Source organism: Symsagittifera roscoffensis, chromosome 4 (genome assembly GCF_963678635.1).
Source record: "Symsagittifera roscoffensis chromosome 4, txSymRosc1.1, whole genome shotgun sequence".
NCBI classification, from domain to species: Eukaryota; Metazoa; Xenacoelomorpha; order Acoela; family Convolutidae; genus Symsagittifera; species Symsagittifera roscoffensis.
The window spans coordinates 28,374,959-28,395,710 of NC_087065.1; the positions used below are offsets into that span (position 1 = coordinate 28,374,959).

The 20,752-nt window shown below is 35.3% G+C and overlaps 2 protein-coding genes across 5 annotated transcripts in view; both read left to right on the forward strand.

Moving 5' to 3' along the window:
- Positions 1-20,752, forward strand: part of LOC134845231 (solute carrier family 12 member 4-like) — a 191,250-nt gene that overhangs the window by 148,529 nt on the left and 21,969 nt on the right. For 3 of the 4 annotated variants that reach the window (XM_063862145.1, XM_063862148.1, XM_063862146.1), the window contains exons 4-10: positions 4,231-4,496; positions 9,681-9,824; positions 11,860-11,914; positions 15,132-15,262; positions 15,832-16,070; positions 17,287-17,531; positions 17,837-18,137. In XM_063862145.1, the coding sequence (XP_063718215.1) occupies positions 4,231-4,496; positions 9,681-9,824; positions 11,860-11,914; positions 15,132-15,262; positions 15,832-16,070; positions 17,287-17,531; positions 17,837-18,137 (1,381 nt within the window). Of the gene's footprint in view, positions 1-2,066; positions 3,331-4,230; positions 4,497-9,680; positions 9,825-11,859; positions 11,915-15,131; positions 15,263-15,831; positions 16,071-17,286; positions 17,532-17,836; positions 18,138-20,752 lie in introns of those variants that run through there. The other variant, XM_063862147.1, reaches the window with a different exon arrangement.
- Positions 1-20,752, forward strand: part of LOC134845234 (ubiquitin-like FUBI-ribosomal protein eS30 fusion protein) — a 138,879-nt gene that overhangs the window by 74,216 nt on the left and 43,911 nt on the right. The gene's annotated exons all lie outside the window — the stretch shown is intronic.

Sequence of the window (20,752 nt, forward strand, 5' to 3'; positions counted from 1 at the left end):
GAGTCTCCTTTTTTATAGAGAAATGTTATCTCAATGTGAAAATTGAGTATCTGGAATTTTTATTTACTCTTCTCGCTGATTTTAGTAGAGAAACAACTAAGGCTTTGGGCAAAGTCCAATTTCTAAAATCACAATTTTCGTGCCGCATCAGTATAGCGAATTCATGCAATATCAAACTCGTACCTCCAGTTTATGCTGGGCCCCTAATTTTTTTCATCGAGACATACGAAAGTTTTGTTTCACCCAGTTTTTTTCAACATTTAAAACTTATTTTCGACTTATGTTTTTTTTGTTATAATTGTATCGCGAGTGGTTCGAAGCTCCGCTTCGCTTCTGTGTTTGAAACTTAACATTTGATTTTCAAGTTGTATAAACGTAGAAATTGAAAATTTCCGCGGAAAGTATTCGGTTTTCTCTTCAAAAATTCAAACTAGGTATCTCGGCAAGATCATTTTTTTCGACTTAATCGGAATCTCAACTTATAGAGTTTCAATTTGATACAAAATTTAACCATCTGCGAGTTTTTTTGATGTAGCTAAAATTGGGCAAGAAATCCTACGCTGCGCAATAGCTTCAGTCATTTCAAATTTTAAAATGTTGATAAAATCGTGGTTGAAAAGTTTTTTATTATACATCATTCGAGCTAGCGATCATAATGTTATCTTCTAAACCAACCCGCAAAAAAGATGCTCATTTCGTTTAGATGCGAGAATGTGGAATTATAAATGTCTTGGTCAGAGTTTCGATTCCGGCACATATCAAAAAAAAATTCACCTTTTCCATATTTCGTTTTCTAAAATTTTTAAGCTGCTTTTTCTCCTTGGTCGCTTGCTTTTGGAAAGTGCTGCTTCGCCTCTGTGTGATGTATTTTAATGGTGTCTTTCTACGACGTGTCTTTGCGTTACCTGGCTTTGGATAAAAAAACCCAAAACCGTAGTTTCGGCGCGCTTGGCGCGAAGATCAAAAATATCAGCGAGTTTCTATCCATTTAGTTTAATAAATAAATACTCGTTGTTCTTTCTGGCAATTCTGTTATCGGTAAAATACTTTTAGTAAGTTCAGAATATTTTGTAATGGTTCAGAAACGGGTATCAAATTGCTATACATCTTTCCATTTGAATAAGTAATGATTTGACTCAAATTTTCTTTTGCTTTGCAGGTAGTTCATAAATATTCCTGTTTGTAGACTGTCTGAACGCCTTCAATGCGCGGTACCATGTTACTGCGCAGCCCATTTTATGACTCCGCGTTTGAACTGAAAATATCCCTATTATCGTCAAAAGAAGACACCTGCCGATAAGGCGCTGTGCAATGTAAAAACAAAGGCTTCGGTGTTGTTATAGAAAGCTGCTCGGCCAGCAGATCAAAAACAAACATCAACTGTTTTTCCTTTTATTTATTTTACAATATTTTTTCAACGATATTTGAGATTTTGCGGTTTATAAATTTTGCGGTGTAAATAGCTAGTTTCTACACGGAGAAAGAAGAAACTTAATGGAAATATTCAAATTAATTTAAATTGTCCAGAACTTCTGAAGCATGCGGTACAGTGGTTTTTAGCTTTTTTCTCATGTCTAACCAATTTGACCTAATTTTGGACTATTGCTTTAAATAAAATTTTATTTAATTTAATCAAACTGCTCATCACTGTTTTTTTATTGTTTCAAATTTTTGAGTTTCTAAAATGAGTGTTCCTACTGATGTGGAGTTTTCGACGTAATGTTTTCAGTGGAGCAGCTCAGAAGTGTTCAATGCTGTAAAAGTGTTCTGTTGGCTGATTCGAATACGACGAAGGGAGCAAATGGTTCTTAATTTTGTTCGGAATTGGCAGTTTTAAGAGCAGTTGGAAATCTGGTACTATAATTGAAGTGACATATTTGGATTAAAAAAGGTTAAGTTACCTTTCCAGTGGATTTGAAATGGTATCAATATTCCTTGAATGCGTTCTGATGAGGTAGAAATTTGAAGTAGAATAGTGTGCTCTGTTTTATATGGTGCAAATTTTCAATTCCATTAGACCAACTTTTCCTTCTCAATCAATGAGAGCGTATGCCAGCTTTAGCGTTGCAAATGCTTAGAGCGATATATATCAAGTCGTGTATTGCTCAAGGAATTTAATCTCACCTTGACTGCAATTTGCTCGCTGTGCCTGATTTGGTGGTCTTGTTCATTTTTACTTCATTTGTGAGACGTACAAAAAGCAATTATATATTAATCAACTCTCAGCATTGAATGCTTTCGTCGCTGATTCGAATTCCATCTGTGCAGACCCATTTTTAAACCTGGTGGCTAATTCTAGTTTCTTTCTAGTGTTTATTTGAGTGCTCGTGCAAGCATTGATTATTTTTGATTGAAGTAGCCCACTGGATATTTTTTCACCTTTTATATTCGGAAGGTTAACTCATATCGAACTGTTGTTGTAGGTTCAAGCTGTCATTTTGATCATTTTGGTTGTTGGTTTTCAAATCAATAAAAAACGATTTGAAGAAAAAAATGAATCTTCTGGCTGCACGCGAAGACAAATATGGCATATAAGCAAGAGCTGAGTGTTGGTTTCATTCAAATGATTTTTCCAAACTTGTTAAATATTCATTACCTCTTTCAAATAAAAGCAAACATCCTGCAATGAAGGTTGCCTTCCCCATTTAGAATGAATTGCTACCTAGCCTGCGTTCAAAAATAAACATCTTATTCCCTCTCAGACCGATTAAAACAGTCTTCTGTTCACCTGGCCTGTCTGTTTGAGTTTGCGGCATACAGTTTGATACGCCGGCTTTCTAACTTAATATATTGCTAATGCATACCGCAAAATTTTCCTAAAATTACTGACAAAATTACTGACAAGCTGACATTCAAATCAACAATTACTAAGATTGTAAATTGAAAATTCATAACCTGGCGATTTCAGTTTGAAAGTACTCGGATCAATAATATGTTATCAAATGTGGAACAATACGATCCAACAAAGATGGATCTAACATCGAGATAAAAAATCTGGCAGTTGAAGTTTGTTGAGTGGATACCAGATGCTACATGTTCCATCTCCCCCATTTTGACTTCCGCTTCACTGCACAGTTTCAAATTTGCTACATGCCATATAATTAAAGTATAAAAACTGATGGTTTTCAGTTTCGTCAGATTTTGCTGTGTGGTTCGCGTCACTAGATTGATACGTCTTCATTACACTGCTATTAAAATTTGGAGACCAATTGAAACCCAATTTCAGTATTCTTATTCGCTATTATTAATAGCATCTTGAAATTTTACCCGTTTCAGTTGCCTTTATTTTTCGTGAAAATACTTAGTTTTTCTTTGCGATGGAAAATGCAGGTGAATATTTTTGTTTTGCACCACAAATTAACCATGCTTCAGTATTCAAGGATTTATAGCCATGCGTTATTGGTCCGAGTTGCGAAAAAAACTAAGGAATATTTATGCTTGGAGTAGTTTCAAAAGTGTATAAGAACAGTGATTTGTCTTTTATAAAGGTCGTGGTTATTTTTTGTTTTCAGGAAACTCTTAAAAATTGTAATACTTTCAAATATTAAAGTGTAATACACAATCGTTGCGTAGTGTGATAGTACCGTGCAACTTTTGTCTCAAACATAAGTTGCAAAGAAAAGTCCTACTTTTGTTAGCCCTTTTGATATATTGGCAGCATAATACCATGTGTTCAGTACTTTGATTAGTAATAAGTTAACCCAGTTGATGCTTGTTTAATTCATCAGTTGAATCAATAAAAACTAATTTGTTTCATACTTGAGTATTTTTCTTCTCCAATATCTTCATTTATGTTTTCAGATTCATATATTTTTCCTTGTCTTTGAAGATCACAAATTTGTCCTTCATTTGATAAAACGGGCAGTGCTGAGTAACCAAATTGGGTTCGTTAACTGTCCCCTCACTGTTTCTGGTGTTTCATATTTTAATTCTCTTTATATGCAAATTTACCATTAACAGTGAGAAATAAATTCTTTCTTTCTTTCTTTCTTTCTTTCAATCTACAGTAAAACAAATAAATGTGCATTTCTGAAATTTTCCGACTCATTTTGCGAGATTTTTGAAAAGCTTAGTATATTGATTTCAACAAAATAGGGTCTTGTGGTCAAAATAAACAAATCAAATCGTTCGATCTAAAAAAGGTTGCTCACTCCACGATCGCGGTTCATGGTTGGCCTCGAATCATCGACTTTTCTAGTGGGAGGATAACCTAACTTTACACTGGTTTAGATAAGACAAATGGCAGTGCCGAAGGAGCTACAGCACCTCAGCTTCTCTCTCATTCCTCGCAAGGGAAAGCGATTCCGCTGTACGAAGACGAAGCGGAACAGAGACCCATGGTGAGTTCTATTCTGTCCAAACTGATCGACTACAGTTCCACTGTGCAGAATGTGAGCACTCGGAAGACAGAAACGCTCAACGCAACTAACGAGGCAGCAGCTGGAGGGCAGAAAGAGAATAACGCAGTCGACAAGCCGAAAGTGCAAGCAAAACAGGTCCACTGTTTTCTATTTTTAGTTTTTGATTTATTTTTCAATTACCGTTTCAAACTTTTCCTGCGAGCCTTGTCATTGCACGAAATGAAGACACTTCTTGTCGGTCGTGTTTTTTTTCCAGGAAACTCTGTAAAGTTTTTCACGCTCAATTTTGATTAATCTTCGTTAATCATAAAGATTCTTGAGTGATTTAAAACCCCTATTTGTTGAAAACTTAAAATATTTGGTCGTTTTTTTTTGGTTTTCTTGATTTTTTTTTAAGTTTTTTTAGTTTCCAAAATTTGATTGAAAAAAAATCGACGTAGTCTCGACGTATTCATACTTTAAGGTCATTGTGAACACCGAAACCTTTGTTTGATGTAATTACAGAATACCACCTTATGCCAATTTGTCCCTTTAACTGATATAAAACTGCCTAGAACTCCCACTGAAGTTTAAAGTAAGCGAATGTTAGAGAGTTGTTTTTACCAGGACGTGTATTTAAAAAAAATTAATTGGGTTGGCGTGAATTTATGCGCTCTTGAATTTTATTAACGTTTGTCCTGTTTCCTCAATTTGTCTTTAGGAGCGTTGATATATGTCTTTCAAGGATGAGAATTTAAGCAAAATGCCAAAAAACGGAAGCTAGAATATGTCTAAAAATGCCAAAAAACTGATTGAAGCTAGAATATGCCTTTTTCAAAATTGAACATTACAATGCTGTGCAAACAATGCAGCGTTATAACAATGCTGTGCAAAGACAAGATAGCGTAATCAGAAAATTATATAGTTCGTTTTTTTTCTCGTTTGTATTTAAATTTGCAATTATTTTGGTAAAAAGAAGACAAACGCTCGTATCGAAAAATGTGAAGGTCAATATAAATGTGATCGACATATGATTTTGATTATGGGTTTTAATTTTAAGATTTCCCTGTGGAATGATAAAAAAAAATTGTCAATTTGATTGCGCCAATTTTAATCTTTTGCGCACATTTGCTTTAAGTTCGATTCAAGATCATTTTCTAAAAGGAAGGTAATTTACGCTGTACAATTCAGAACGTGGAAAACGTGAATGACTTCTAGGCTCGAAAATGGGTTGATATCATCAAAAAATTTTCAGTCTTTTTTGATGTGGAAGTTAAGAAAGCTTTTTTCTTGAAAATCGTAAAACAATTCAGTTTTCGTCCTTTTCCGCGTTCATTATACTTCTCGAACTATCTGATTGCTTTTTTTTATGTCGAGTTGACCAATTGGAAATGGTAAACTGAAAAGTTATTGCTCCGATTTTCCCAGAAAATGATGGAATATTTGTGCTCAGATTGTTGTTTTTCTCTAAAGTTTTTTTCTTAACTAGCTTTTTCTGACAAAAATTGATGCAATAGTCTGAAAGCTATTATACCATCTGGAAGCTATTGATGCCCTGAGCTGAAAGCTGAAAAGATATTGCACCTGCATCCATTTTTATGTAGTTATTCGGCATGAGAAGTACTATTTTGGTTAAATTAACCCGCGATATTTTTAGTCCTTTTGAAGTGTGAGCGGCGAATTAAATCAACTCAAATTGAAATGAGAAATACATGTTTTTTCAAATGGGACGCGAAATTTTTAACATCAAACTTCAAATAGCGTGTGGGGGATAAAAAAATTTTCAAAAAAAAACGAAAACTTATTTTCTTTAAATTTGACTTAAGATAGGTAGTGTACTTGTTTGTAGTCGGGAACTAGAGTATTTTCCGTGAACAACTTTTCTTAAAAATTTGCACGGAACTTGCAGATATAAACCTTATATAAAAGCGTTTGTACCACAACTTGAATCATATTACATAATATTTACCTTTGCGAGAGCAAGGGTATTACAATCTGGTACAAGAATTTTTTCCCGTAAATAACTTTAGGGACAGAATGGTCAAAATTAGAAATGGTAAATTTAGGCTCAAGCCTTAATGAATTCTAATTTCGTTGCGTCTCCGGCACTCTTGGTCTGGAGGTAACGAATACGCCTGGGACGGCCTAGTTTTTATCGGCTTACTGACCTAATTTCTATTCGTTTCAAGGAAATCAAAATTGGTATGCTCACCTCTAGATCGCACGAAATGCCAAAAAAGTTTAATAGAAATTCTGATGCAAGTTTTTCATGTTACAATTTTTATTTTCGGCTTGATAGGTTTTGGCCTATATTATATCGGTTTATTGACGTCTTTCGACGAGCGAAAAGAATTTGTTTAAAAAGGGTTTCGCCAAGATGTTTTTCGGCTTTGTTACCATTTGGTAATTTTTTTTCTTATGCTTATTTCACATTTCATTGTCCTGGCATGTTTTATTTAAAACAAGTCTTATTTTTTTTATTGATCTAGTTATTTCGACTTTTTCGAAATTATTGATTTTTTTTCTGTGTAAATTTTTGTTTCTGACATTCAATTGAAGAAAGCGTCGACTTTTTTGGGTTTATGATGTTCGTTCTATTTTTTGTCGGCTAACTTTCGTTTTTTTTGTATGAAAGTTTTTTGCTCATTTTTTGTGGCTTTTTTCCACTTGGTAATTATAAATGCAAATTCAATCAACCATCCGGCCCATAAGTAATTTAACTGCTTGAGACGGTAAAAGCTTGTAGCTCAAATCCGAACGCTACCTGTTTTCTGTGAACTAGGAGTTATCTGCTTTTTGGACTAACGTCCGTCTGTTTCTTTTAGTGGGCTTATTTCCCATCGCCGGACCTTTTTGAAGGGTCATTTTTCTTCGAAGGTGCTGTAATACCCATGCTTGCGACGACAAAACCCGGGAGTTCAATTCCAGTTTTTTTTTGAAGGTTCAGTTTTCCAAGTGTTGTAACGCTCATGCATGAGACGACAAAGCCCGGGAGTTCGATTCCAGTCGAGACCTGTTTTTTTGCCAACTGAAATGTTTTGGCTAGTTTTGTTTATAGTCTGTCTGCTTAGTTAAGTCGGCTTAGTTCCGCAGTAAGGTTTTTGAAAATTTGGCTTCTTACTAGCATTTTGAAAGCTCCTTGAAATTTTATATGGTGCACGTATTTATGTTCCGGATATTTGCGCTTTTGTTGCAATTTTTTTAAAAAACTTTTTGTTTTTCATTTGATTTTAATCACAGACATTCATTTTCCTATCGCAAGTGGTGCTTCACCTGTGCAAAATTTTTAAATGAAGTTTAAAAACAAAAATAGTTTCGGACTCGTGTTTTTCTTCAGATTTTGTCGGCTGTTTTTTTTTCTTATTTCCAACTTTTTTTTATCTTAGAAAGCCTGGAAATTGAAGAAGCCCAACTTCGCGAGCTCTTTTTTGGTTTTTCAATTAAATATTTGTTTGTTTTTCATACAAGTCTTCCATTTTTAACTAACAGTTGTTACGACTTGAATTGGAACGAGAAATTGACGTTTGCGATTCGTACGAGTAATGAAATTGGAACATCGTTTTTCCAGGTGAAAAATTTGTCTAGTAGAATCACGAATCTTTGGATACCTCTTTTCATAATCAATTTAACTTCTACGTTTATAATGCAAGAATGGAGGTAATGAACATCCCTGGTATGTTTTGTTGGCTTTTTGATCTTATTGTGCATTTTTTGACGAGTAAAAAAAACATTTTTCAGTTTTCCAGTAGAGTGGGTTTTAAAAGCTTCAAGTTTTGAAACATAATACCCCAACAAAGTTCTATATGGTATTTGTTTTGTTTTCGGCTCAACAGGCAAAAGTATTGTCGGCTTAGTTACGCTCGTCAAGTAAAAGCTGGTGATTGTGGTGATTTAATACTGGTGATTGTGTTTTTCGGCAGTTTTTCTGATTTTTTTTAACCGTAGTGTTTTGTCTCATATAATCAAATCGCGAGTTAGCAATACTTGGTTTGCTATGCATAACAAGTGTCGCGAAGCTCCGCTTCGTCTATGAGTCATTTTTTTCATCGGGACTTCGAAAGATCAGTTGCCCTTGCTTGCAGTGCAGCCAACTCCGGAGTTTTTAACAGCAGATCTTTTTTATCTACGCAACAGATTTCTACAGCAATCGTCAATTCTGCTTATAAGAGAATGATCAGAAGTTGCCAAGAAACATCAAAACTTGAAAATTTAATAGTCAACTCCTGGGGCTACTTGCTCCATTTCATGTGCTATGTTCAATCCTACCATTTCTTAATGCCAATGAATCAATTAAAGACACTTATTTAGGTAATCTGGATTTCTTTAAAAAGTTTTGTTTCAGCTGATTTTGAGTTTCAGTGGTTTGATTTTCTTGTTAAGTTCTCTACAAATTCATTCTAAAAGTAAGTCTCATTATTTCTCTGGTTAAAAAGCTGAAAGTAATGATAAACGTGATTGACGTTCAGTTTTGAACACGGATTTCAAGATTTCCAAGAGAAATATGAGAAATGCTAATTATTCAGTTTTGTCTAACTGGGTTATTTTTTTTCGAAAAATGTTCATTATCAATTGTTCTTGAAATTCACAAAGTTTTAAGGCCATTTATTTTTTATTCGGAGCCAAGAACGTAGTTCAGACTCTTCTAAGGTCGCGGTGATTTTTCTATCTTTTTTTCAGGAAAAGTCTTAAATTTTGCTGTGGCTCAAATTTGCTTTTTCGCGTTTTGACTTGTGATTTTTTTTAAGTTCAGTGCATTTCCATTGTTAAAAGGAAGGAAAGCTCCACCATTAAACAGCAAAAATTAAAAGGTCACAAAAAACTTGATCGACTTCTAATTTCGAATATGGAATTCTGTTATCAGATTTCCCTGCGAAATACAAAGTTTGCCTATTGATCATGTTTTCTCAAATTGGTTTAATTGTTTTCTCAAATTGGTGTAATTTTATCAAAAGAGCTCCAATCATAAACTGTTCGTGAAATTCAAAGAGATTTGAGGGAATATACATATATTTCTTTAAAACTTAGAAGTTGAAGTTGTTTCAAAAAACAAGTCAGTTTTTTTTCTCTTTCCTTGTGTTCATTGACTCTTCCGCCTGTCTGTTGGCTATGTTTGAAAAAGTAGTCATTATTAATTTCTGCTGTTTGCACTGTTTGGACTTATTTTTTGTTTAGAAGAAAAAAATAACCAAGGATGACCAATCACCCGATTCATCAACGGATCTATGCATCTCCAAATCTAGCTTGGAATTTTTCATTTTTGGGTGATCGAATGACGAGAACTTTTTCCAAAAAAGTTCAAACTCCAGATTTATTTTTATTCAACTTAAATCTCTGTTGTAGCCGCAGCTAGGTACCGTGGTTGGAGTATATCTGCCCACGATGCAAAACATCTTCGGAGTGCTTCTTTTCCTCCGACTGGCCTGGATAGTGGGCGAGGCAGGCATAATACAGGCATTCTTCATCGTATTACTCTGTTGCACATGTGTAAGTTACACTGACTCATTTTCAGCATTTCTGCAGTTAAGCAAAACTTAAAGATCCAATTTTAAAATAATCAAGTACAGTTACTTGCTGGGGAGCGGTGGTGAAGTGGTTACGTCTCCGCCTCACAATCGAAAGGTCGGATGTTTGAGGCCCACGATGATCCGTGCTTGTTGTTTGAGGGTGAATAAACATTACCCAGCCCAGAAAAATAGCCCAAAAAATGCATGTTTATCTTAACCAGGGTTACAGCAGCGGTTCTCAGTGAAGAGCTGAACAATTCGTATGTTGGTCCTTTCCCTTGTGGATAAATCGTCTTAAGAACGTTTTAAGGAATTGACTGCTAGTGGTAATACGTACCAGTGGTGCACAAACAAATTATCACAGCTTTAACTTTCGAAAAGTTAAGCTGACAAAATGATCTCATGCACTTAGCAGTTCTGTAGAACATTCCATACCAATTCCATCTCCCCCTGAAGCATGCCCGTTCGGTCGTTGAGGAATAGCGGTTACTCAAGGGCTTTACTTTGGTGAATTAGGGATAGTATTATATGGTGTTCTTTTGCCGTTGATAGCGTGCAGTAAATTTAATTTCAATTTAAGTTGTCCTATTAGGTGATTGATTAGGAACACAGGCTAGAGGTTGAAGCTATTACCGTTCTACCGCTACGGATTTAAATTTAATACTCATTCATCTCCGGTTGATTTGTGCGAAGTGTCTGCTTGAATTACCATTCATGAAGATATCGGGAAATTATTCATTTTTCATCGAGATTAAATGTGTTCGATTTGGAGTTATCGATGAATATTTTAGAGGCTATTGCGTTTCCTCATTTAGTGGATACCTGTTTTTATCAAGCATCATAATAAAGATTGATGGTGGTCTCTGAGCGTTTTCTGACAAAAGGAACTACTGTAGCTCGCTTCGCTTGTTTCATGCAGGCTGAAAACTTATGCTTTCTGCACGGTCGTACTAATTAATCTAGCGAATTTTCCCTTAAGAACCATAAAGCAATACAAGCAGTTTTAAGTAAAGTATGGAAACGTTGCCTTCTCACTGACATCTCATTTTCACTGCAATGAGGCTTAAACAATATATAATTTTGCACTTTTTTTAGTTGGCCACTACGATTAAACTGTCTGGTATTTGTAGGGTACCAAACTATCATTTCATATGCAAACATTTTAAGACTTATCGGAAAGCGCTTCCAATAATGTCTTTCAAAATTGGCCTTAAAAACGTCAAATTAATTTCATTTGACCAGAACATCTAACAATTTCGCGAGAATTTTTAAATTAATTTTGATGTAACGAAATTTAATTGACATGTTGACCTTAGGGGTGTGAGGTACTACAGTAAAATGCAATCTTGATGTCACAGAGTAAGATTCCAACCTAGCAAAATGTCGTTCATCCGATCTAGCAAAATTTCATTTCTAACGTTCAATATAAAATAGCAGCCTTCAAAACTATCAGTTGACAGCGATAACTGAATCAGAGAATAGCGTGAAGAGCATAACAAAACTCGTTGAGCTGAATCAGATTGTTTCGTCCATTAAATATTAGCGGGATCTACTTAACTATCTCTCCGCCCCATCCCCTTTCAAGAAAGGGGGGGGGGAGAGATTGTTAAGTAGATTACTTGCAGCGAATTTTCGACCAATCAGAATGCAGCAAAGTTCGAATTTACATACAACGCTGTAGTGCGAATTTACTGTTTTTATTTACAGGGGTGGATATTCTTTAGTAGCTACAATAGGGGGGGGGGGGAGGTAAAATTGTTAAGTAGATCCTGTTCGCGGATAGTGGGTTTTGCATTACTGTATCGCCTATTAAATTGACTAACGAATTGTTGGAAAGGGTTACAACGGTGGCCGCGGCAAACCCGGTTTGCTGAAAACTAATTCTTTATTGCGTTATAAAGTAGAGATTTGTCTCTAATCTATTGCTTGATCTGAAGCCACCATCCGACCATTCCACAAGCTTTGTTGCTGAAAATGTACTTGTAATCCCTAAAAGACCACCTTTTTTGTTTTAGACGATGCTGACAGCAATTTCAATGAGTGCAATCGCTACCAATGGATATGTGCCAGGTAAAAATAGTTTTTATTTTTTAATCATGCCAGTTTTGAATGCTATTGACATAAAATTGACACTTGTCTTTGATGTCTTTTTACGATGAGAAAATATCAGTAAATGATGGTTATTTGTAGAGTTATCTTGTTGTTGAACCATTGAATAAAATGTAAAGCCATGGATGAACAAATATATTAAGGGTGGTTTTTATTCAAGGTCAATAACCGTAGTCAAGAAAATTAAACGAGGTTGTGATGATTCTTGGTTGTTTAAGAGTCGATGAACGTAGAGTATATAGGGCGTGATGATATATTTGTGATGATTTTTTTTTATTTTCAGGAAAAGTCTTGAACTGCTCCAATAATTACAGAAAAGCATTTATACATATTAATGCATTTATGAATGTCCTTAGGTATAGGTGCTTTTTGAGTTCGATTCAAGTACTTTTGCTAAAAGACTGCTCTCCAAATATGAAAGCGGAACGCGATCAATTTCTAGTTTCTAAGGTAGAAATTAGTTTTAAGAGCCGATGAATGTAGTTCAGACTCCTTCATAGGTCGAGATGATTTTTTTTCAGGAACAGTCTTAAAATTTGTTCTGGCTCTAATTTTCTGGTTTCTAAAAGGAATTTAATTTTAGATTTCACAGCGAAAATAGCAGCAAAACTGTAAAGGCTACGAAAAACTTGATGGACGTCTGATTTCGTAAATGGTAATTAATTATCAGATTTCCGGGCGAAATAAAAGTTTTACGTATTGATCCAGTTTTCTCAAATTGGGTTAATTTTAACAACAAAGCGTCCATCATAAATTGATCTACAAATTCAAAAAGCTTTAAGGTCATCTATTTTTTTCTTCCTAATTCAAAAATTGAAGGCTCTTGAAAATTAAGTCCGTTTTTTTATATTCCTTGCGTTCATTATTCTTTTCCAACTGTTAGTTGGCTATGTTTTAGATTCTCAGCGGAATATAAACTTTAGCTATTAATCCCGTTTTCTCAAATTAGTTTTATTTTATCAGAAAAGTGCCAATAAAAAATCGTTCTAGAATTTCAAAGAGCTTCGAAGCCATTTATATTTTCTTGGAAATTTGAAGCTGGAAGTTGTTTTTCTGTTTCTCTGCGTTCATTGACTATTTGTCAACTGTCTGTGGGCTAGTTTGCCTTCACGCCAATTTCGATTTTTGAAGTTTTGACTTTTCGTTTCTTTGGGATTTCAATTCAAATTCATTTACTGAAGGAAGTCAAATTGCGATTGCCAATTGCGGAATCGGTGCGAAAGGAACTTGATCAAATTCTTGGTTCGAAAGTGGATTTACTTTTTTCAATTTTTGCGGAATAAAATCATCATTTGATCCAGTTTTCTCTAATTGGGCTTTTTTGTATAAGAAATTTGGACAGAATGGTTTTTGAAAGTTGAGGAGCTTTAACGAGGTTTTTTTCTTGAAGTTTCGAAAGTTTCTGTAAAGTGAATCTTTTTTCCAGTTTCTTTCAGCTCATTGTCAATTTATAATTTTGCCTCAGTTATTTTCTGATTTTGCTCAAATTGGGTTAAGTTTATCAGAAATAGTGTCAATCATAAATTGTTCTATAATTTCTAAGAGTTTCAAGGCCATAATTTTTTTTCGAAATTTGAAAATGAGATTTTTTCAAAAAGAAACAAGTCAGTATTTTTCCTGTTGACTTGCGTCCATTAAACAACCAAAGCTTGTGTGATAGTATGAATTCTCTTTTCTTTCAACCTAAATCGCAAATATTAGTGTTCATTTTGATCAAAAACCAGCTATTAAGTACAGCCAATGCTAAGGATAATAACACAGACTATTATATTATAAATAGCATTTTGGCTTCCAGGTATCATGGATCTGTAGAGTAGAGGTAGGGAAGGAGACCTGCGACAAAATAGGAGGGTTCGAACCTGGGCAAGGTCGGATGTTTGTAATGAATTTTTTCGTATACTAGTTAAAATGCGTCCACTCTATAAATTGAGGCATGTTAGTTAATAATTTATTTTCAAATTGACTGGTAATGCTAATGCGTCATAATTGGCTTGCGTCACTTAGCAATTATGTGGACTCATAATTGACGTGCGTCACATAAGAAGTTTTGTAGACTCAAAGTTTTACTCATTCAGTTTTTCCCAGTAGCGTTATCGGTCGTATTTTTGCTTGTGTATGCGAAGTGCAACTTCGCCTCTGTGTTGATTCTTTTCCAGCTGTCTGTTGGCTATGTCGTTTTTCGAAGCTTACCTTTCGCATCAGTTCATTTCACAAAATGTTATTAAACAGGTACCCCTAGCTTAAGTTGGACCCCTAAGGTTTAACTATTGTGAAGCCGAAATGGCGCAAATGCTAGGACGTGTAACGGTGAATCTAGAGGTCGGTATTCGATCCCGCACCTTTCAGAATTATAGTTATATCTTTTTTTTTCATTTCTTAAACTTTTAGAGCTACGTAGTGCCTTTTTCTCGCTTATGTTGGCAAAGTGCAGCTTGGCCTGTGTTTTAAAGTTCCTGCCAGTTTGTTTTGATTTGAAACTATGCGTGTTGCTATTGTTCAAAAATTAACATTAAATCGGTAAGGTTTCAGAGATTAGGCGGTCTGAAAAGTGCCGTGCCTTTTAATGTCATTTGAATGGATTTTCTACTCGAGACGCCATTTTAATCTGTTTATGAAGAGTCGATGAACATAGTTCAGACTCTTATATAAGTCGCAATGATAATTTTTATGTTTCCCAGCGAACTAAAACCTTTATTTATTGTTTCAGTTTTCTCAAATTTAGTTAAATTTAGCAAAAAAAGTGCTGCTAGTTTTGAATTGTTTAAGAAATTAAAAGAGCTTTAAGGGAATCTATTTTCTTTGAAATTCGATAAGTCAGTATTTTTTTTGCTTACTTGTGTTCATTGACTCTCTTCCAACTGTCTGTTGGCTGTGTTCTATTAAATTAGCGATTGCATTTATGAAATTTTAAAATAAAAAAGGACAATTACAAAGCTATCTAAGATTGTTGTGGATATCTTGCATATTATTGGCATGGAAAATGAAATGTTTTTGTTCTTAAATCACGGTATTAGTTTGTTTTGCAGCTTGTCTTTTTGTCGGTAAATCAGTTTTTGGTGAAAATGTAACGTTTTTTCAACTTCAAGTTTCCAGCTTTTAAAACAAGATGAAAGTGGATAAAGTAATTGTAAAATGGTTTTGTCAATGTTCAAAAGTTGACATGGGTGATTTTGTGTAGCGGGTGGGTCCTACTTCATGATCTCGCGTGCTCTGGGTCCGGAGTGTGGGGGAGCAGTGGGTGTGCTGTTCTTCATAGGCACATCGTTCGCAGCCGCCATGTACATCATCGGTGCAGTCGAGATACTTCTCGTGAGTAATATCACCCGCCGATCCATAGGTACGGAAATCTGAAACTTAGGTTTTCCTTATTTTAGATTCTTTCATAAGTATTCGTGAGCAAAAATACTTGCTTTTCTCTAAATGATTATCTCTTGAAACCACAGTAAGCTAGTAAACAAAGAACTAGAACTAAGCTTAAATACTTGAATTAAACTAAAAATGTATATGTCGTTGCTGTGCTAGCACAATTATAATCGCAAAAAAACAATGAGTGGTTTAGTTGTTTATTGAAATGTAACAATGGAAGCGAAAAGTGTAATACGCTCTAATTCACTGCGCATGCGTTGTGAAATTTCACAAAAAACAGCAATATTTTTCGTCACGTTTATGAAAATTATTTTCCAAAATGAAACACGGCTGAAAAAGCTTTGATGTGAGCCCACAATCGGTTCTCGTATAAGCCATCTTTGAGAGACTTGAAAATGGGTGAAAACACCGTGGAGCAAAGTACCTCCTCGCCCCTGGGGTTGTCGAAACAATAAAGTTTGGTTGGTATAGATCTTTAATTGACATCTGAGTAATGATGGGATCCGTTTCAGACATACATTGCGCCAGAGATTGCGCTGTTTCGTCCTATTGGCAGCAGCGTGGAAGGTGTTTCCACAAACATGCTGAACAACATGCGAGTATACGGCACCATGTTCCTTCTGGCAATGGCCACTTTGGTATTTGTTGGCGTAAAGTACGTGAACAAATTAGCAGGACTGTTTTTGGCATGTGTGATCACATCTATACTCTGTATCTACATTGGCTTCTTCACGTCCTCTGACGTGGCAAGGTCAGTCTAGTTCGAATTCTTATTCGATTGATTGGAAAATATTCGATTGGTTAGCATTTGTGGCCAGACGATAAAGTGAAAGCTCAAGTAGCCTACAGACTCAGATGCGCATAATACCAAAAAATATAATAGTAAATGTAATAAAAAGAACACGAAAAGTGTTCAGAACAGTTCTGCAAAGTCCTTGTGTTGATGTTTTTAGTTGTCCTGAAGACTATGTATCAGGAACCTAGAGTAACATTATCATACTATGAAATCTGTTCTGTTTTTTTTTTCTGCTTTATGAGATAACAATTGATGGGATTGTTCGATAGGTTCATAAAATGCAATTGGATTTCCTGTTTAATAGCCTTAGGCGAATTAGCCACTTGAATTTACTCCCGGGGAACTGAACGAATTGAATTATATAGTGAAAGGTTGTTTGATTGGGGTGCCGGACATCAAGCCGACGGGACTTCAAGCCGAATTGTAAAATTAGGGACTTCAAGCCGAATAATTCCTTATAAAGTCGTGAAATATGAATAATTTGAAAACTTTTTTAAAGAATTTCTGAATTTTATGATCTTTCTTCACTAGTTATAGGCGTTTGCATATAATTTGAGCCTCCAAATGATGTTTCGGAAAGTTGAAAATTAAAACATGGTTGAAGGCATTTTTCATGTTTATAATTAATGCATTTCAAAAACCGGCTGATAGTATTAACGGATGCCAATCACAAGAGGTGCATTTTCATGAATAACGCTTATTATGGACTAAACTTGCCAAAGTTTTCGAAAAACAACTTTTTACAGATGATAAAATAGCGTTTTGAGGTGCTTGTAATGTTTCAATTTCGGCTTGAAGTCCCTTCGGCTTGAAGTCCCGTCGGCTTGTTGTCCTAGACCCGTTTGATTGATGAGTTGGAGGCAATTTATTACGTCGAGCAGACTGCGTCTTTTAAAATGTAAATCGGTTGCTATAAAGAAGCTAAAATAATTTAAACAAGTCGATTACCATTTCTTATTAGGAATGATTTTGCTCCGGTGTGAATCTCATGAACTGATGTTGTAGAAATTGCAAATATAAACTGTAATTCAAATAGAAATTGCATGCTGTATTTAAACCGTAATGTTGCAATAATATTGTAGCAGTAAAAGTGTTTTGAAGAATGTAGCAGTAATAATTTTCCTTCATAAAAGGAGTGTTGTTAAAGTGGTGAAAGGCGATAGCGTTTTAGGGTCTGTATTATATCATCGAAGTTGCCAGGATTTGAAAATGAAGTGCCAACACTAATATCGCTCTCCGGTAACTTCGACAAGTACGAGTGCGCTTTCGACATGTCTCCGAACCACCAGTTAAATATGTATGACATGTACTGTTCGAACAAGACGGAAGAAGTCTGTTTCGAGGAGTTCCCGTTTCTGCAGGGAGAGGTGAAGATGAAGTATGGAATCCCAGGCATAACATCAGGAGAAATTCTTAGTAAGTTTTGGCTGCATTTTGCAGCACCAAGTTGGCATTCCTATCTATCTTAAAAGCCATTTGGAATAAATAAGAATAATCGAAAATTGTTTCCTACAGTCGATTAAATTAGCACATTTTCCTGGCGCAAACTCCTTGCTAATCTAAATGTTTATTGCAACGAAGTGCAAGCAATTTGAAAATTGAAGCCCCATGATCTTTTCGAATTTTTCCACGGTCAAATTTGAGTGATGTATATTTTATCCTTACTGGAAATCATCGAGGAAAAGCTGGGCAATTTGCAGTTCTAATTTGTGCTGTTTCAGATAACCTGCACTCATTCTACCGGCTGAAAGGCGAGATCATTCCAGGCATCACTGAAAAGATAGGCGCCAAAACTGCTTCTGTGAAAGCCGACATCACAACTTCAGCCATGATCCTAACAGGAATCTTCTTCCCATCCTGTACCGGAATCATGGCGGGAAGTAACCGGTCAGGTGATCTACGCAATGCAGCCGCGTCGATTCCTGTGGGCACGATAGGAGCCATTATTACGACTTCACTGGTCTACTTGTCTTTCGTGGTGCTTGTCGGATCCGTAGCATCTGGTGCGATGCTAAGAGACAAGTTAGTTAAATTTGATTTAGTCTCGCAGATTTTAAGTGCATTTTTTTGATACAATACTAAAATATTAATTAAAAATTGTTTTGGGGCAATTGCATAATTATTCAACCTTAACAACTTCCAGGTTCCTTCGCAAATGGTCTAGATGTAACGCCTTCGCGCCTTTGCACCCAAATGCCGGGTTTCAAGTCCGGTCTAACCTTGTTTTTTTCAGTATGTATGCAATGCAGATTTTTTCTGGCAAAAATTGTTTTGTCGGGCTTTATCTGCTTAATTTTTGCCGGCTTAAATGGCACTTCGCGTTTTTTCGCACTGCAAGCAAGTGTATGCTCAAAGATTATCGGCTTTGTTTCCGCTTCGTCAGTTATGTTTCATTGCTAATTTACCAGTCAATTTTCTTGCTTAGCATGTTTGCGTTGAATTCCTTTTGGATAAAAACAGGGATGATGAAAATGTCGGGAGTTTGGTTTTTATTTTATTTTGTTCAGACGCTTTGGAATTTTCTTGCTTGGCATGTTTGCGTAGAATTCTTTTTGGATAAAAACGAATAATGAAAATGTATGGAATTTGGTTTTTTTTTTGAGACGCTTTGGAAACTTTTTCTTTCTGCAAAATTCTTTGTTCTCAAAAACTATTCCATCAATTTTTTTTAAAGTACCAGTGGCAAGACTGCCTACTCTACTGTGTCTCTGCATACTCCTGTAGTCTCTTTTTACCTATCTGTCTACAGCCTTCGAACAAGGAATTTTTGACCCATGTTTTTTTCGTTTTCTCATAAACTACCTTCCTAAATCTGAGATTGTGGGCTCAATGGAAATAACGGGTAGTGGGAAGCTCCCTTGAATTAGCGGCTTCTCACAAATTTTTTGCACAAAAAAATTTGACCTCGGAAAAATCAGTTTTCGATTTTTTGAACGTTTTTAAAACTTTTTGAATTTTCTCAAAAATTGCCCTCATATCTTAGATATCAGGTTCAATCCAAATAACGGGTTGTGGTATGTTTCTTTCCATACGCAACTACGCCCGCGTTTCTTTGGCACAAGAAGTTATGGCCCTCGGAAAAGTCAAACTTTTGATTTAAAGACCGTTTTTGAAACTTTGACTCTTCTGGAGAACTAATCTCCCAAATCTGAGTTCTTGGTTCAATCGAAGTTAAGGCTGCGTGAATGTCTTCTGCATAAGCAGCTACCACCAACTGTTTTTTCACAAAAAGCAAAGATTCTCTGAAAAATCATTTTTTTGATTTGTTGACCATTTTTGTAAGTTTTGTTTTTATAAGTATCCTGCCAATTCTTAGTTTAAGTGATCAGTCGAGAAAACCGATTTTAAGAATCTTATTTCTGAAGTGGTTTCGACACAATTGTTGCAGAAAAATTTATGGGCTTCGGAGAATGAAGTTTTCGACCGATTTTTTGCTCTAGGGAACTTTAGTGAACGATGGTTTTATGCTAAGACTATTCTTTTTTTTCCCAACCGAAGCATTATATGTGGTTTAATTTTGCGGCATTGCCTTATATTCTTGTATTTGCTTAATTGGTGGCTAGTGGTTAAACAAGCGAAATTTATTGAGCGTAAGTGTAATTGAACTCCTATTCTTTTTTTCTAACCTAAGTCGCAAATATTGGTGCGACTTTTGGGGCACATTTACCGCTTTTTGATAGCTTGTGCTCTTACATTCGACTAGGAATAAGTTAACACAGTTAATACATTTTAAATTCTTCAAATGAACCAAAAAAAGCTTTTTGTATCAAACAACATAATCATAAAAACTCGATTTCAGAAATTTTTCGAACTCAATAGATCTACCAATTTTTTGAAATGCATAGTTTATACATAATGTGATTTTATGGTTTCCAATTTATTAGATGCATAATTAGTGTGGATGTATTCAGTCTGTTATATTCTAAATTTTTACTTGCAAAATGGTGTCTATTTGTATTTGGTGCCACTTTTGCTGCCTTGCATTGGCAATTTGTTAGAATAAATAGCTGCTTTCTTTGTGACTAGTGTTTGCCGGTTGTTAAGCGTTCGTGGCCGAGAGAGCAGGGCGTGAGACTCCAATTCTCGAGGTTGGAGGCTCAAAGCTCATACATAGCAAAGTTTTATTGATTGAAGGCTTATTTCTATCTTTCTAATTTCACTTTGAAGCTGCTTTTTCTTGTGTTCTTGCTAGTGTTTTTGAAGTTCAGCTCTCTGTAGAACTTTTTTAGTTTTTGAAAGCTTCTCTATCAAATCTGAGATTTTGGTTCCAATCGAAATAACAGGTTGCGTGAAGCTCCTGTGCATGTGTAGCTACGCCAAAAAAAAATTAAAACAAAGCTTTGATTCTCGGAAACGTCAAATTTTCGCTTTGACCAATTTTTGGAATTTTCATCGATAACTATCCCGCCAAATCTGATATCAAGGGTTTAATCGAAGTAAAAGGTTGTTGACAGCCTACCTTTATAATTGGCTCTACATAGTTTTTTTTAAGAGAAAAGTCGTCTTCAAAAAACTAAGATTTTTGAAACTGACTGTTTTTCTCTGTGACTGGAAAAAATTATGGATTTCCGAAAAAGTTTTTGATTTAACCTTTCATGTCTGAACATAAGGGGTCATTCGAAAGAACACCGGTTTCG